The sequence below is a fragment of the Schistocerca nitens genome, chromosome 11 (assembly GCF_023898315.1).
Source record: "Schistocerca nitens isolate TAMUIC-IGC-003100 chromosome 11, iqSchNite1.1, whole genome shotgun sequence".
NCBI classification, from domain to species: domain Eukaryota; kingdom Metazoa; phylum Arthropoda; class Insecta; order Orthoptera; family Acrididae; genus Schistocerca; species Schistocerca nitens.
Window position 1 is genome coordinate 198,870,664 of NC_064624.1, and position 18,010 is coordinate 198,888,673.

An 18,010-nucleotide genomic window follows, 5' to 3' on the forward strand; every position below is an offset into this window, starting at 1 on the left:
TGTGAATTACATTGTTTCCTTTCGTTTAGTTTACAAATACCTGAGCATTCAGATGTATCCTCTGAGAATGACGATGACGAGACCCAACAAGTTCCCCACACGTTCTGTGAAAGGGTGAACCCACTTCTTGGAATTGAATAACAGTCATTAAGCAGAGGTTTTGTTTGCAGAAAAGTACTGTAGAGCAATTGGAACTAATGCTCAGAGACTATCTGATGAAAGCAATCAAAAGAAACTAACTATTGACTGCAGTGTGCTGCTAACTTATAGATTTTATGCCACAGGAATCTTTCAGATAGTGGTTGGTGGTCTTGTTAAAGGAGACATAGCAACAGCTTTCAAAGCTCTCCATAAGGTATCGGCCTCACAAGAGAATTAAAGTCGTCAGCAACTTCTCTCCATGCCTTTACCTTGTTGACCACAGTGATTTTATCTGCCTTCCCCTCAATCCACTCAGTTATATCTTTATATTGGCCCAATAAAATTTCCAGCAGTAAATCTTTCTTGTACTGGGAGAAGTTTAATGGCTGCTCCTTTTTCTGTTTACTTGCTCTCTCACAGTTATAGCATGACACCTGATAATAAATACTGTATATCTATGATGTATGATAAATATCTGTGATCGAAGCACAACACTTGTGTCAATAGCTGATGTTAGCGGTGTTGCCAAGCATGTTACATGCTACCTAAGATCAAATCGGAACCTGCTTCAGTGGATCCAAATTTAGTGTTATGCAATAGAGCTGAGTCCTGAACATATTTCAGTTTCTGATCTTATGTCAGATTTGACCTCCAGTCAGCGATGTTTATACAGTCGGCCCTAAATGTTGTTTTAACATTATGCAAAAGATGAATTCCACAGGCACTCATTTGTTCCTTGTAATGAAGGAAGGCATGTGACTTACAGAAAAATACTGAACTATGTTTGCTTGCTCCCTTCTGCTTTGTATTCATTATTTCAGTCATTTCTTTACTGACTTTCTGAGTTTTTATTGCGTAGTAAAATAATGTTTTGAACCTCACTAGAGTCCATATTGTTTCCACGAACATCAAGACTTCCATAGTTTTCATGTTATGAAGTAAGTGAGTTGCAGCATTGCTGGATATACATCAACGGTGTGCTGATTTCTTGCAGCTGCCGTACCAACTGTCGGAGGCCTCAACCTGAAGACTTATCCTGACGACCAGATCATCAAAGAAAGTATGTACAAATTCATTTGCTTTCTGTGTTCCCACTTTAGTGTGTAATAAATAAATTTCCATTTCATACTCTTCAATTGTGTGGCGGCATGAGGTTATCCCTTGTATTAAACCTCACATTAACATTGTATGTGGTGCTAACCGAGTATAGGATTAGCTGTTTTTTGAAAGACCCTTTTTTTTTATTGGGCTCGTACATGTCAGATCCACCCCGTCTTCCCATTTTATGGTCAAATGATTTCTGTAGAGTGTTTGGTACAGAGGGCATGACAAAATATACCTTTTTTATGTTTTTAGAAAGCATGTTGACGAGTGAACTGAGGATTGAAATCCGTGTCCAGAAATGTTCTACAGTGGCACTTCAAAGTGTCACGAACTACTGTTTAGCACTAGGCCACCACATGAGCACCAAGTGTTTTTCTACAACAATGCCTTTCGTTTACCGTGCTTAGTTCCTTCTGCGGTGTTATTGTGACATGCACGGAAATCTGAGAGGCCATCTGATGTCCTGAATGTTGCTAGATGCGCTGTGAGGAATTCTGCTTGTGGTCCGTCAGTGTGCAAAATCAAAAGTTTTCTGCGAAATGGTGGCTCAGTGGTACGCATTCTCCCCTGTAGCTCAGACACTCTGTAGTATGATTGCGTGGTATTTCCATTTATGAGATCTTGTCCTTAATTTGTATCTCAAGAGACACTCTACAGCCCCTTGAAGTTTGTAAATTGTTGTTACAATCTGTATTGTAGGCCATTAGGTTTGAGAACGTAGTTAAACTAAATTGATTTTTAAAATGGGCACGAAGCCAGGAAAACCATCAAAATGAGCAATAAGTTCCTGGGGATTTATTTTATAGTTAGTGGGCCGTTGTCTAAGGCATATTTCTGTACTTGACAGTTAGTATCTTAATGGAGGAAGCGTCATGACTGTGAACCCATCTTTAGTTGATTTTTGAACTTACTAAGCTTAGCAAGTCGAACTGCTTATATTTAACAATGCAGCGACTGCTGACTTATGGCCAAAATGCGCTGTGGAATTTTCATGAACAGAAAAGTGGGTGCTGTCTGCTTTATTTCATTGTAGCGTAGTATTGATTGGACCTTGACAAAAACTTTAGTGTCAGAGAATTTAATTTTGTGGTTTCTTGTCCCAGAGTATGATCTGCTACTGCCTGTTTATCCGTGTTGCCACGGTGACAATCACTCTTATGATATTTAAGCCAAATGCGGATGCTTCTTTTAGTAGCAATCGCCTTGTAGAGTTGATCACATGTGCGGATCGTGCACTGCAGTCAAAGAACCACTGCATTTGATTCTTTGAGACTATATTTGTGTTGAGATACAGTCATTACAGAAAAGCCATTGAAATTCAGAAATGCAAAAGCAATTTTAACAGAAAGGAAAGACAGAAAATAGACTGTTGTGTGTTTATGAAGTAAACAGTACCCCAGCCCTCCTGTTTGTATTGTCATCTTGTTGAGGAGCATTTTTTAATTTGAAAATTAACTACCTGGGCCTTTATAGCCTCTGATGATGTCTTGAGCATCAGGAGATGGAATGTCAAGTACAGAAACTTGTCTTGGACCAGAGCCTAGTGCTCATAATACAAAAGGTGTAAAGTTCAGCTGTGAAAGCTGCACTGGACAAGCAATACATATTTGGTGTTTCAAAACACAAGGTGCCTTTTGTAATGAATCACAAGGCAATACTCAGTAAGAGACTATGATGTTGTGATGTGATGAAGAAGGGAAGGGCAAGACACTAGAAACCTTGTGGTTTGCAAAGGCCCAGTGGTTGCAGTCATATTTCCCTATTTCATAAAGTACGGTACTTGTTCTTTCACATGGGTGAAACTATAAGTGTAACTTATCCTATCAGTTGGATCTGCCCGCTTCTGAAGCTGGTTTACATGGCAAACACAAGCAAACAAGAATTCTGTGTGGTGTAAATGGTATGTGAGCACAAGTGAGCTAGTTTCGGTCTGCATTTGGTAGTGTTTGCCCATTCTTCTGGTTGTCAGTGTTTTAGGGAACCATCAAAGAGACTTGTCCTCTCTGCTTCAGTGCTAGCAGTACAGAAAGCTTTTGTCTTATATCTATTTCTGTTGTTGACATATGAGTTTCATGCGTGATGGAATGGTCTCAAGAGAATAAGATGTTGCCGATAGAAGAATATAGATATCATATGTTCTTGAGGGATTCAAGAGTTACACAGAACAAATGTCGAAGGAAAAGATCAGTGGAAAATACCGAAGCACTCGAGAGGTCCAACTGGAGATGTGAGCAAGAAGATTAGTTCATTATGTGCTTGCATCAGGTGGTAACAGAGTGAATACACACTTATGACACAATAAATTTATTGAAAGTAAACAAGTAATGTATTACGCTGAATAAAATTAAAAATATGAGAAAGACCTGGTCATTCTCATTGCTTACATTCAAAATAGCTGTGATTACATGGCTGATGCATCACTGTTGTGTTAGATATTTTGGATGATAAATGTAAGTGATTTGTCTGGGATCACGCCACTTGTCCTGTAACAAACTATATAGCAGATTCCAGTAAGTAGCCTATGTGAAAGCCATCATACAGATATATCACATTTCATTAAACAGTGGAAACTCCAGATTGGAACATCAACAGCTATAAGAAGGATAGATTGATATTCACTTTAAATGTGATACGTCGAGCTGCAGATGGGCACAACGAAAAGGTTGTTACTTTCTGAACTTTTGCCCAAAGTCTTTTTCAGATAAGAAATGAAAACACACACAAGCAGACACATATCTTTTTTCAGAGTTGCTCAGATTTCATTAATTACATTTTATTGATATTATCTTCCTTGTATACACTTTAACAAACTACTTTGAAGTGCTTCCAAATGTCACTGCAAACATCAAAAACGATCTGAGATCGTGAAGCTATTGAAATCTGAAACAGTCGCTAATGTTAATGTCAACGTTTGCAGATAACCGGAGTGTGAATGTTAGTATTTCTTCAGGTTATGTCGCTCATCAGTAATTAGTGTTCTACTTTAAAATATGCACCTCAGTTGTAATGAGAAACCAGCAGAAAGTGTCAACAGACATATGTTCAGAGTTTTGGAGTAATGCTAAGGAAGGCTGGAGCTGCAATTCGACACATTTCTTGCTTACATACAAATTCAGGTCTCAAAAAATTTTCTTTTTCTGTGCCATTCTGGTTACTTAGTGAAAAATGGAGTGCTCACAATCCAAAATAATCAATTATCACAGTTTTGGATCGTGTCTCTAACTATATGGTGTTGAATCGTGTGTGCCACTTATTAGCACTAAAAAATGATAAAGCCACGTTGATAGGTTGTGTGCGTTATCTCACATTTCCTTGCTTCTGCAAACACTTGTTCAGAGATACAAGGGAATGGTAGTGAACTCTGGTGAATCGTGTACGGATATCGGTTCGCTTCTGCTCGCTTTGTTGTAAATCGAGCTTGAGAATGCAGATCAGTAGCAATTGTAATGAAGAACTGAAGTGAACACCCTTCTGCTATAGGATAATTTCATGTCTTACTTGGGTAGCACTGCATACTGTGACCTTCTGTGTAACTAAATTTGTGTGTGTATCCTGAAGAAAAAGGTGGAGAGCACACCATCGTAAATGGTATTATGGTGAAAAATCCCTTCATATTATGTACTGACACTTTCATGTTTATTTGTTGTGGTTTGCGTTTTGTTATAACTCTCCTTTTGACTTGTACTGAAATTTGTTGTTATTGTCATAACAGCAGTAATTGGCACAAAGAACTTCTTCACCCTAACAGAGCACCTGCGATATTTATGAGTGCACTAATAAAAAGTAGTTTTTGTAACATTAGCGAGAATTCATGTAGTTACTAATGCAGTTCTTGGGAAGTCTGATTATAAACAGAACTTTCACTAAAAGAAGAATATAAAGCTAATAAACCACAGAGCTTTCAAGAAATGCTGAAATCAAATGTTCTCTACCAGCAGAACATCAACATAAAAGGAAACTTTAATCTACATTGTACAAAGGCGGGAGTGATAATTAATTGCCTTAAACACACGATACCCATTCACTGATAAAGTTTTTGTTATTTGAAATGTATAAATGATTAGTTACATGCTTTGTTAAACATTTGTTCTTACCTTTCAGTATTATTTAACACCAATGCATTAAAAAAGACAAAAGTACAGTTTTGTTATAAGAAATCTTCAGTTTCTCTTGTACATTTATTTCAAATGGTTTTAATTTCTCTTACAATCTAAGTTAAGAATTGTTCTTAATATTTTTACAGAAGTGTTCTAGTGAACAATCCTTTTTAAGTATAGTTCTGTGAAATAAAACATAATGTCCCTCATTATAGTAAATTCCATCTAGCATCAGAGCAACAATCTAAAACGTAAATTAAAAAACGCAGACCCTACTGCATGACAGTATCACACTGCCTCATGCACACACAAAACACACACACACAATTTTGTCTAAAAGCCTTAAGTCCAGTGACAAGATTCAAAATTGTAGTTTTTTCTGGAGGTCTAGCTTAGCCATTTTTTAAGTGTTACTGATATTGATAGATCGTTGATACTCAAAAGTGACATCATCAGTGGTGGCTCTAATGACTGAGTGGTCATCATTTTCTCGCCTATGGCTAGAGAAATACCACACTGACACTTGTGTTAATGGTAGCCTTGTGAAGGCAGAGCATCAGTGATTGCAAACTAACTTTATTTGCAGTCACAGTTATTAAAAAACTTCCAACAGCTATCTTAACTTTTGACAAATGATAGAAGGAAGTCTGTTAACACATTTGTGTTAAAGGATCACACTGAGTATAGGCCGGGCTGTGATTTTCTCGACGTACGAGCCACCTATCGCCCGACAGCTGGACTAATTTTGTATGAGAACACTGTATGGGTGTCTCGGGACCTGCTCCTTGACTGATTCTGCCTTCTGTTGTCAATTCTAGAATTATTTGAAAAGAAAGCATTATTAAACGTAACAGCTGCTGTCGTGAATGTCTGAGCCAATGTGATTGCATTGATGTAATTTCTTGCATGTACTCATTAGGCTTCACAGTGTGCTGTAATTCTTACACAAATACATCACATTTGTTGAGCGAGCGAGAAATTTTGGAAGCTCAAGAGGAAGAAATTGCTGAGCAATTCACCTTGCACTTTTTCGTGGGAGGATACATATACTTTCCTTCACTTTTATTTTCAAATTTATAATCTATTGAAGAACTAAAGTAAATATGAAGAAGCTTGGCTCTTTTTAGAATGCATTACTGTAGAAGATACGTCAGTTACATATGCGGCATTAACACTTTAAAAAAGTGGCATAAATGCTCGATTTCCCAGGCCCAATATTCTTCGAAGTGACCAGTCACTGTAGTGTTAACTAAAACTTGTGGAAGTGTTGCAGAAAGTGCCCATAAAATCATGATCATCCAATCAAAATTCAGATGAACAAATACCTGTTTTAATGAAAATAATTTCTGTTTACAACAGTAATTTCTAAGAAGTATGTACACATCATACAGCTAATTTCTTTTAGGTTCACATAAAAAAATTAAATTTAACTTAACCCAATTGTCAGTGTAGTAAACACATTTTCTTTTGTATTTCTCATACCTGTTAGATGTAAAACTCCTCTGGTGCTATACCTTAAGAATATCGAAATCCCAAATTAAAAAAATAGAGATAAGAACAACCTTTAAAAAATAAATAAATTATTAAATTTGTGATAAAAGAGAGATAAATGATTGAATGTTGTGTGGACTAACCTAGTTTGTTGTTATTTTTTCTTCCCTATTCTGTTGTGGAACCACACCACATTTTTACAGAGGGTAAGTTGACAACTTTCTTTTTCCCACATATTGTACTATTATGCCTGCATCCGCCACAGTAAAGCTTCAGAAGTAACTCCTATTAATACTTCGTCTGCAGTCACTTGAGTGTAGGAGCTGACAGCCGGCTTCCTAACACAGGTGTGATGCCGGTTCAGCATCTGCATGGGCTTTGCATGTAAGCCATTTGGTTTGTCCTAAAAATGTAATAGTCTGCATAGTAAGTATCTGGTTGCTGTCGTATTTTTCTGCCAGGTCAAGGTAGCTTTCTTACTGTAATGTTTATTCATTTACTCCCAGTTCTCATGCACACCAGCCCTTTTTTCTGAAATTTGGTGTTTTGCTGCTGTGAGGTATAATACTTAGATTGCTTTTGTCACAGAAGACCTCTTTTTTTATGTAGTGAAAGAACCTCTCTCTCTCTCTCTCTCTCTCTCTCTCTCTCTCTCTCTCTCCCCCCCCCCCTCTCCCTTACCCCCACCTCTCTCCCCCTCCCTCCCTCTCCTCCCAACCATGGGTCACAAATCATTGTGCTCATTCTTCTTTCATGAGATACTTTAGCAGATTTTGGTCCCAGATAAGCTTGATATGAAGTTTGGGGTTTTGCGAATGATTATCATTTACTTTTTCTCTGTTAAGGGTATTGCAATATAAGAGTGTTTCACATGGAATGTGTTTTACTTGTATTTACGAAACATCATCAATAGTCATTCAGTAAACATAATACATATCTACAATTTTTATTTGCAGATTAAAAATAATTTTGCCTGATGAATTTGGTTTACAACTTCCTTAACAGTGACAGAGTTTATTGCACTTTTTGTAAGTGTTATGAAGTCAACATGTTTTTTCTTTGTTGTTAGGAGAGATTCAAGTTGAAAAATACTTGGTTGCACTTTCACCGTTTTCTGGTCACTGGATTTTAGAGACCTGTCTTTTCTTTTCCTACGTTTTTGTTTTAACGTTTCACTTCACTTCTGCAGAGATGCCTTCATAGAAGTTTCACTGTCATTTTGCCAGGTTTTCATTCATGAAGACCACTTTTGTGAAGTTTTACAAAAGTGAGGTGAAGAAAAACTGTTTTAATCGATAAATAAAACAATTTAGAAACTTGGTATGGGAAGTCCTGTCAGATAGGTGTTGTGTATTCAGCTGGCTGTACTGGACAGAGAGAGAGAGAGTTTAATGTGTGTGTGTGTGTGTGTGTGTGTGTGTGTGTGTGTGTACTCTCATTCAACAAAGGATTCGTTGGAAAGCCAACGAAGTGTTCAATCTTGTGTATGTGACAATTGATGACGTAGTGCCTCTACAAACTAAAGATACGTTTTGTGCATACTACATTCAAAGAATGACCATTAGTGATGCTTTGTAAATAAAAACAAAACAAGTGACATGTAAAACACTCTTAAATAACAGAATGCTTAACACTGGGAAAATAACAGCTACTACTGAAGATAGCCACGCAAACAAACATATTGAGTGTTATAATGGCCAAGAGAAAAGTTTCCAGCAGAAAAGTGTGTACAATAAGATCAGTACACAGGATGCCTTTAAACGTTTGCTTTTAAAATTGTAGAGGTGATGCAAGTTCATGTGCTGAGTACTTTGTGTTGAGAAATGAATATTTAGCTTTTTATTAAACCTTACAGCAACATGTTAAAGCTCGTAGCAATTCTTCAAAACGCCTTAAGAATTAATTTGCTAATACAAACATTTATCTCTTTTGCATGCGAGGGTAACAAAAAAAGTTGCCTTAATTTATCAGGTTTGTCCTAAATTTTCTTCTGAAACCTTGGGACACATGTATAAACTTATGGTGCAATTTTAATGAGATTTAATGGGTTGCAAATGGACACTAATTTTCAATTTAAAGAAATACTCATTTCGCTTCTGTGCACTACTATTAACTGCTGCTAGAATGAGCTTTCTGTTAGAAAGGTTTAATTTTACTTTTTATGTCAACTGTATTGAGTAATAGTTATTTTGATATGTGATTGTATTTTTAGTGCATATTGAATATTTATAGATTTGTTGGTTGTTTTAATGGGATGTGGGCAGAAAAATGGGTAGAGGATGTAGAAGTTTCACTTTTGAACTACCGTTCATGTGCTTCCTTCTGTTTTTTCCGTGTCAGTGTTTAAGTCCGAGAAGTTATGTTGCTGTTGCTCTCACTACCTAAAGGTAGTGTAAGGAAAGAATGAACTTGTTGCTGGTGAACAAAGGGAGATAGCTGAAGGTGTGTTTGGTCTAGTAGAAATGCCTTTAGTCTAGTAGAAATGCCTGCTACTTGAGAGGAATTAATGAAATATGTTGAAGATAGTGCTTTTGCCCTCAGGAGTACAGTGGAATGGAACGATAAGGAAAAGTTGTGGTAGCTGAAAAAAAAAAAAGTTAATACTCTTACCAGTTGAGCTGTCAGTCAAAATTCATGACCTGCCATCACAGTTACAGTTCTGTTAGTACCTATGTTCCACTTTCAAAGCTGGTCTGCGTACATTGAACCTGTGAGGATGGGTCGCAAGTCGTGCGTGGGTAACTCAGGTGGGGAAAGTGTTAGGAGATATCTGAGTTTGCAGTCAATTCCAGCCCACATATTTAATGTTAGAAGTTATGCAATAGCACATTCTCAATTGCAGAGTAAAAAACATTAAGTTTGCTGGGAAGTGGTTCTAAAGTGAAAAATTTGCTCCGGACATTAAAAAAAATGAATGCTGTGGTGGTCACAACTAAATCACGATCCGAAACAAGTTTCTTTTGAGGGGAAAAAAAGTATGTCTACTGGGGAAAATCTTATATATCTGAACATTCACAGGTGCAGTGCAGATTAAACAAACAGTTTGTGAGCTAACTAAATAAGCTTTCTTTCGTTTAACAAAAGTGCAGGTGATTTCTAATTTGAAAGAACAGATAGGAAGTGTGAGCAGTGCAAATTTATCAGTGTGTGCTTAAAATGTTGAACATTTTGCTCTTTGATATTCTTGTTGCAAGAGAAATACTATGAAGGTTGTGTACAGTCTTATTGAACTTGTGTTCATTTGAAACATAAATGCTGCTCTCAAGCATGTAAACATTCAGTATTGCATCAAGAAGTTCCGCCAAATGGGAGCACTGTGCATGAAATTTAATTTAAATTAGGAGCAGTGATACCGATGGTATTCTGCCTCTTGTGCCAGAACCATAATCGTATAACCACAGTAGGCATTATGGCAAAGCACAATAAACTGATTTAAAGTAGTTGTTATTTGACAGCAAGTGTGACTGCTCCTGCCAAAAATACAGCAATGGCAGCTGTATGCTACTGCCATTACGGGCTTTTGCTGTGCTGAGACTTCGCTGCACAAAGTGCTGTGCCCATCAGCTGTCAAGTAGAACACTCGTCTGGGCGTGGAAAGTTCACTTGTTTTGGGAACAAATGTAATTCCATATTTAGTGTTAAAATGTAAGCTGAACCACCTTTCACAGCGCAAAAATGCTAGAACTGATGTATTTTGAAGCAAAGGCTTCTGCCTTCAAAATGCATCAGTCGCTGTGCTTTTGCATTGTGAAAGGTGATTGAACCTACATTTTAACATCGAGTTTTAACAACCGTGACTTGGCATCCATCACGGATGAAATCATTAAGAAAATATTTTTGAGATGCTTAGAGATCTATACCATAACCTTATTTCAGAATTTTTATTTGATTTTTGAAGCTTAAACACATAGCAAATGTAATGTGGTACACAACTTTAAATAGACCCGTTTCCAAATGAGGTATTTTGGTTATCTGCAAAAACGAAACTTATTTAAAAGAGCTCACTAATTTTTGAGATATGACATCATAAGTTTGCAACTGTATCCCAGATAGGAAAATTTAATCCATTCAAAAATTAACTTAAAGCTGGCACTAATTAAATTTAAGAACAGATTTTTTACATGTTTAGGAGCAGTATAGAAACCTATACCATATGTGAAATTAGAATTTTCACATGCTCGTTATGAGATAAATGCCGAAGCTAATACGTAGCAAATGCAATGTGATATGAATTTTTTGAAAGATCTGTTGCCTGTCAAGATATTTTGTTAATAAAGGGGGTAGGTGTATTTTAACAAGCTCAACAGTTTTTGAAATATGACGGGGTAAGCACAACGGTGTTTCTCCAATCCGAAAATTTCACCCATTTCATAAAAAATCATGCCATTTATGAATTTCAGAATTTTCACAGGATTTTGGCAAAAGATTTCAAATTGATTTTATATTGGCACGGGGCAATGTAGCTGCTGCTCACAGACAGCATTTTTTGCAACGCTTGACGTTGCGTGACAACTAATTTAGATCAGATGCTAAAAAGCAACCGTTTGAACACCACACCTCGAAAAATAGAAGCTCTCAGCAATCTGATAAGGCTTAGGGAAATATGTTCCGTGTTGGTGCCGGTTGCTCTTACGTGCTGTGTTATATGAAATCTAATACAAATTGTGTTCTCCCTCGTCCCTCCTCCCCCTTCGACGTGACCGTCCAGGCCGCGAGGTGGTATTCCAGTGCAGAGACGAGGGGCCGCTGAGGGCGCGCGTCCACTGGCTGAGGGCCAACAACCAGCCACTGCCGCCAGGCTCACGGGACGTCAACGGTCGTCTGGAGATGCCGGAGATACAGGTGAGCTCATTGCGTCACGGGCTGTTAAACTGTGCCTGTCAGTTTGCTTGTTGTACTGTTGCACAATTTTGGCTTTAAATGATTATCACACTGTACATTTCCTAAAAATCGGCAATAACCCATTATGTCATATCAGTCTCTTACACGTGTTGTATTTGAATGCAATAGATGTCATGAAAAAAACTTGTGCTTCTAACACCATTAACACAGGTGTACATCACGAATTTAAAATTTTGTTTGTTACCAAATAGCATCACACGGGACTTAGGTATTATGCCCCATTAACTAATGTGAACTGTTTTGAGTGGTTAACTTCACTGATACAAAATTCCCACACGAGTAGCACTGTTATTTACTTATTCTGTTTCTTCCCTTCTAGCTTGAACATTCTGGAACGTACATATGTGAAGCAATTGGGTACTATCCTTCAACTCCCGGAGCGAGGGCTTATGTCACACTGACGGTTGAACAATGTGAGTATTTACATGAATTGCTTTGTTATAATTCCATTTTTCAGTCCCCACAATCACTTTCGTATTTATCATCTTGACTGGTTTTTACTCCATTCAAGCCACCACCATTTTTCTGAAGGTGATCATTGGATGCAGTTAATATCAGTCAATATGTGATTGTCTGTGGGTGGTGTACACGATCACGAATGCCTCCAATTCAGTTATATTGTCAGACCTCGTATAAACTTGTACGGGATGACTGACGACAGACAGACAGACATTTTTGTAGTGATCGATACTCCTTTTTTAAATGAGAAAGCAATTTTGTTAAATCAAAAGCGTACTAATTGCATGCCATTTTAGTGCATATTAAGATTTAAAGAAAGTATTCTATGCCAAATACTGTATTCGAGCCTTTGTCGGTGCAAATATGTCTGTATTCTAAATTGTTCAATATTTGGATTCTGACCTATAGTACTACACCAGTTCGGTTACCAAAACTGTTGTGGAGAATTATCTTTGTATTGATATACGTTAAGTTTGTATACAGAAACAAAAACAAATTTTGTAATTTTCAACTTTCTTACTCACTCGAATAGTGCAGTATAACTCGTTACCATTATCTTCTCTATTACTTTTGAAGGGGAACTTTATCAGTGAGCCCGTGGATCATACAGAATTCGTTTTGAAAATAGATATTCCACAATTGCAATGTTTTCATTTTATTTATTTATCGTTCATTCTTTGCACTTAGGTGTGGGGTCATGTACCCATTTTCAAACAGTCATTCCTTCCATCAGCGAAGCCGTCGGGCTGACATTGGGCGTTACCAGCGGTCACCTCCAAACTAAAATTGTGCAGGAATGTGAAATACCCTTACTAGACAGTATATACACCATCTGATCGGAGATATTAGGACACCTATGTGCTAATATTAATATGGAATGTGTCCACCCTTCACTTTTGTGACGGCTTGGACATTGGTGGGGATACTTTCAGTGGGGTGTCTGAATGTCCCTGGTGGAATGGCAGCCTATTCTTCCCCAAGAGCCAACATGAGAGAGGGTAGTGATGTTGGACATCGGATCTGGAGTGGAGTCAAATTTCTAAATTGACCCAGAAGTGTTTCACTGGATTCAACTCCGGACACTTGGCAGCCTAGTCCATTTCAGGAATGTTGTCGTCCACATACCGTTGCCTCACAGATTCTGCTTTATGACAAGGTGCAGCATCATTCTGATGTTGTTGTTGTGGTCTTCAGTACAGAGACTGTTTGATGTAGCTCTCCATGCTACTCTATCCTGTGCAAGCATCTTCATCTCCCAGTACCTACTGCAACCTACATCCTTCTGAATCTGCATAGTGTATTCATCTGTTGGTCTCCCTCCACACTGCCGTCCAATACTAAATTGGTGATTCCTTAATGCCTCAGAACGTGTCCTGCCAGCCAATCCTTTCTTCTAGTCAAGTTGTGCCACAAATTCCTCTTCTCCCCAATTCTATTCAGTACCTCCTCACTAGTTACGTGATCTACCTATCTAATCTTCAGCATTTTTCTGCACCACCGCATTTCGAAAGCTTCTATTCTCTTCCTGCCTAAAATATTTATCCTCCACGTTTCACTTCCATACATGGCTACACTCCATACAAATACTTTCAGAAACGACTTCCTGACACTTAAATCTATATTCGATGTTAACAAATTACTCTTCTTCAGAAACACTTTCTGATAAAGTCACTTATCATATACAAACTGTTCCTGTACTGTACAGAGTAGACAATGCTGTAAAATGTATTTTTATCCTTCTGCATTTAGTGTTTTTTTTAATGCAGTAAAGACACCACACATTAACCACAGTAAACCTTCTCCTCCATACTTCACTGTTGGCACTATGTGTGGTGCAGGTATTTGCAGGCTTTTGCCAAACCCAAATCCTTCCATCAGATCGTTACAGAGTATAGCATGATTCATCACTCCAAATGACTCGTTTTCAATCGTGCGCTGTCCAGCAGTGTCGCTCTTTACTCCCACCTCGAGCGTCACCTAGCGTAGTGTACGGAAGTGTGTGGTTGACACACGGCTGTTGTACTGACTAGACTACTGTTAATACTTTTGAACTCACAAGTGATACCTACCAATGATTTTGTGTTAGTTTTTGCAGCTGTCCTCCACAGTGGTCAAAGGCCACTGCTTGTCAGTACATCAGGCCTGTCTAATCTTAGCTGTAGTCGTTCCTTTGTATTTCCACTTCAGAGTCACATCACCGACCATCAACTTTAAGAGCTTTAGAGGAACCGAAATGTACGTGACGGATATGTTGCTCAGTTGATATCCGATGAAGAGTTCACATTCAGAATCAGTGAGCTCTCCCAACAGATCCATCAAGGACCAAAATGTATGTGACGGATATGTTGCTCAGTTGAAATGCGATGAAGAATCCACATTCAGAATCGGTGAGCTCTCCCGACAGATTCATTATGATGTTATTCCTTCTGTACTGACAACACAGTACTCATTGCCTCCTTTTATACTGGTGGATCCACCTTTTGTGACATGTAGTGGTCAGTTCTGCATTATGTAGGGGTGTCTGGATACTCCTGAGCAGATGGTGTGCAGGTACCTTGGCTGGTGGCAGAAAGAGTCACTTGAAAATGGGTTACAGCTCCAAAATTCGTAGCATTGAGTGAAAGATACACAAATAAAGTAAAAATAATGGAAGTGTTTGCTAAGTAGACTTTAATGGACACTCAAGTTGTTTCATTTTTGGGAAATTTGTATATAATGAGCCTTTTGAATACTCTCGTAGCAATTTCTAATAAATTTTTAAATATCACACTTAAGATCTGTGACTGAAGACTTACAATCTCTGCAGGTAAGTGTCGATATCCGTATCTCAATTGGTTTCTAATACCAATATGAACAATTTTAAAATAAATTATGAACAAAATTTTCTGTTCCTTTCACGCAGCTGGCAGGATTACCATTTCTCGAATCCCGAGCTCTCGCATCCGTGACCCTTTTTCCTTTGAAACCTCATCTCCCTCTACCCTCCTCAAGTATGGCGTCTTGCCTCCTTGGCAAGTTGACATCTATGGAGCAGGTATGCTTTGCTTCACTCCTATATCTGTGTGCAGGAGTAATTTGCATTTTTTTTGTTTTTTCCCCCTCCAGAGGTTATCAAACGACATTAAGATTTGGTGCGTAGTCGATCAGGATGTATTGTGATACGTGTAGCTGGAGAGCGAGAGCTCATACGTCGCTCTCAAATTTATAGGATGTTAGTGTATGCATGTACTTCCTGTAGCAACTGCAAGCTGAAATGTATTTCCTAGTAAGCAACTAGACAAAAAATTAGCCACCCCCAGGAGCAGCACACTAGCACCGTATAACACCACCTCTAGCCTCAATAATAGCCTCCGTTTGACTGTGGAGGGAATCCGCAGACTTCTTCAGGTAGCCACATACAGTTGAAGCCCAAATGTTGTTCATTGAATTCCGTAGAGTACCAGATTGCAGTAATGTAGACTGCTAGTTTTCACCCACATTCCAAATTGCCCAGATTTTCTGTGGGGCTGGATCAGGTGATTTAGTGGGCAAGTAGAGGTGCCCGAGTGGCAGTCGAACCGTGAACGCACGCGTGCTGCCCTGTGAACACAGCTGTTGTCAGCTTGGACTATGGAAATGTCCAAAATATGCTTGTCATGAAGATGTAGACAATTGGTTGCTGAAAATGTTGAAATAAACATTCTGGTTCAAGCTTACAGTAACCTGAATGCAGGGACAAGGTCATGGTATGAAAAACATCACAGAACCAATTGTGGCCTGAACTACACTTGACCAGGATGATAATTATTCTGAAAAATCTGGAGTTCTCAGCAAATTAAATTTTACCAGGGAAATCTCAGGGAATTCTGTGATTTTAACCTACCATTGAAATTGAATTTTATTTAGTTTTATAAATCACAAATTTTGAAATACTAAATATCTCAAAGTGTGTTAATTATATGAATGTTATTCCAGATAAATTATTGATGTTTAAAAACTACAGTTAAATTACTGCTTGTGGCTGGTATATAGCTCAACAGAGAGGAATGAAAAGTCATTATTGTGGTGTGCTGACCCCCACTCCCACTCCTACTCCTGCTCACCATTAACTTATCAGGAGCTTCTTGACACCGTCTTTCTCATCTTCCTCCTCACAGTCCGCCTCCATAGTGCAGCGGTAGCGTTACCACCTACCACGCAAGGGGGCCTGGGTTTGATTCCCGGCAGGGGACTGTGTGTCGTGTGTCTTTTCATCAACACTGACACGCAAGTCGCCGAAGTGGCATCCTCTAAAAAGACTTGCAATACTGCAGCCGAACCCCGAAGGGGATATCCTGGCCAATAAATGCCATACGATCATTTCATTTCATTTCCTCCTCACACTTGGAATTCTCGGGTATTTTTTTTTTCCATGTTTGAGAAGCCACCTTGCTTCCATACATTGTGGATTAAACGTCTCATTGGACTGTCAGGGCACTTAACATCTTGCATCATTTGATAAAGAGGCAAAAATCATGACTCAACCAAATTCACTACTAGCCTAGAGTCAGGTGCTGCCCAGTTTGTGTGTTGTTTGGCCCATTGAAGACGTACTGCTACAGTGAGCAATTCCTTTTCTAGAGATATCTGACTCCAAATGTCCAGTACATGCAGTTGCCTTTGCAATTGTCAGTCAAAAGCTGGTGGATATGGACCTGCATTCACTGTGGCAACAATTCATGTTTGGTTTGAAACCAGTTGTCATTTGTAAGGCATGACATTCGTCCGATCCCTGTCGGTTGGGATCTTTACAACCGCTGTTCTTATGTTGTTATATGGTGCTATTCCCCGTAGTCAGGTTGCACAGTCCGTGTCAGGACGTCACTGAATTGGGCAACTTCATTCGTGACATGGGCACGGTATCTCCAAACGTGACAGTTCGTTTCTGCCATTGTGTACCATCTCCACACGTGCGTATCTTCTGCGCCGATTCCGCACAACTGACCGGCGCACACACACACACTCACCATTACTTCGTGATGTGTTGTCACGTGATTTTTTATTACCATTTGTACACTACCTACAGAGTTCCAAAGTGAGTGGTGTGCTCTTTGTATGAGGTGGCTAATATTTTGTTCATTAAGCATGTCAAGAATGTGACTTGCACATCACTGTCTGACATGCTTAAATTTCTTTGCTTTCCCAAAACATATTTTTGTAGTTTCCCTTTTGCAGTTGGCAGTTTAATGCTCTGTTGGTAGTGTGTAAATAATACGTGAACACTCCTGGAGGGGGGAAGGGGGAGATAGAAAGTTATGAGAATGAGAGTGGAGTAATACATCTTACACTGTAGGTAATTGAATACCAGTAATGGTGGTTTTAAGAGCCTTTGGAAATAACTAAAAAGCTAAGGTAGTTCTAGTGATCTTAATGACATAGATAAAATAAGCAATCTCATCTTTATAATTGTTCCTTACCCATCAGCTATTTGATTATATTTTGTTCACTTATCTCCATTTCATTAACCTTTTGGCCTTTTACTCATAGCTACCTCTGTTTAGAAGTTTTAAGTTATCATTAAGCTAAATTAGTCCACGAGGGATTCTGCTGCTTGCTAAAGAAATATTTCAGTCCTTCTTCACATTGTATGTCACATTCTTTGGTGCGAGAGTAGACCTCGTACAGTAGATTCTGTTGTGCTTCTTGCCCTCATTTGTGTAGAGTGATTAATTAGAATCTTGTTTGTCTTTCTCTTTTCGAACGTATGGGCCCTTCCTAAATGGATCCTGGTAAGTGCAGTGTAGTGCAGTGCTGCTTTAAGTTTAAAGCAGTTTCATTGTAGTGTTATTCATTATTAA

The 18,010-nt window shown here is 38.5% G+C and overlaps 1 protein-coding gene across 1 annotated transcript in view; it reads left to right on the forward strand.

Moving 5' to 3' along the window:
• The window catches only part of LOC126213609 (basement membrane-specific heparan sulfate proteoglycan core protein-like), an 843,204-nt gene that overhangs the window by 596,359 nt on the left and 228,835 nt on the right, over nt 1-18,010 (forward strand). The window contains exons 25-27 of the mRNA XM_049941462.1: nt 1,136-1,201; nt 11,542-11,675; nt 12,055-12,148. Coding sequence (XP_049797419.1) covers nt 1,136-1,201; nt 11,542-11,675; nt 12,055-12,148 — 294 coding nt within the window. The remainder of the gene's footprint in view (nt 1-1,135; nt 1,202-11,541; nt 11,676-12,054; nt 12,149-18,010) is intronic.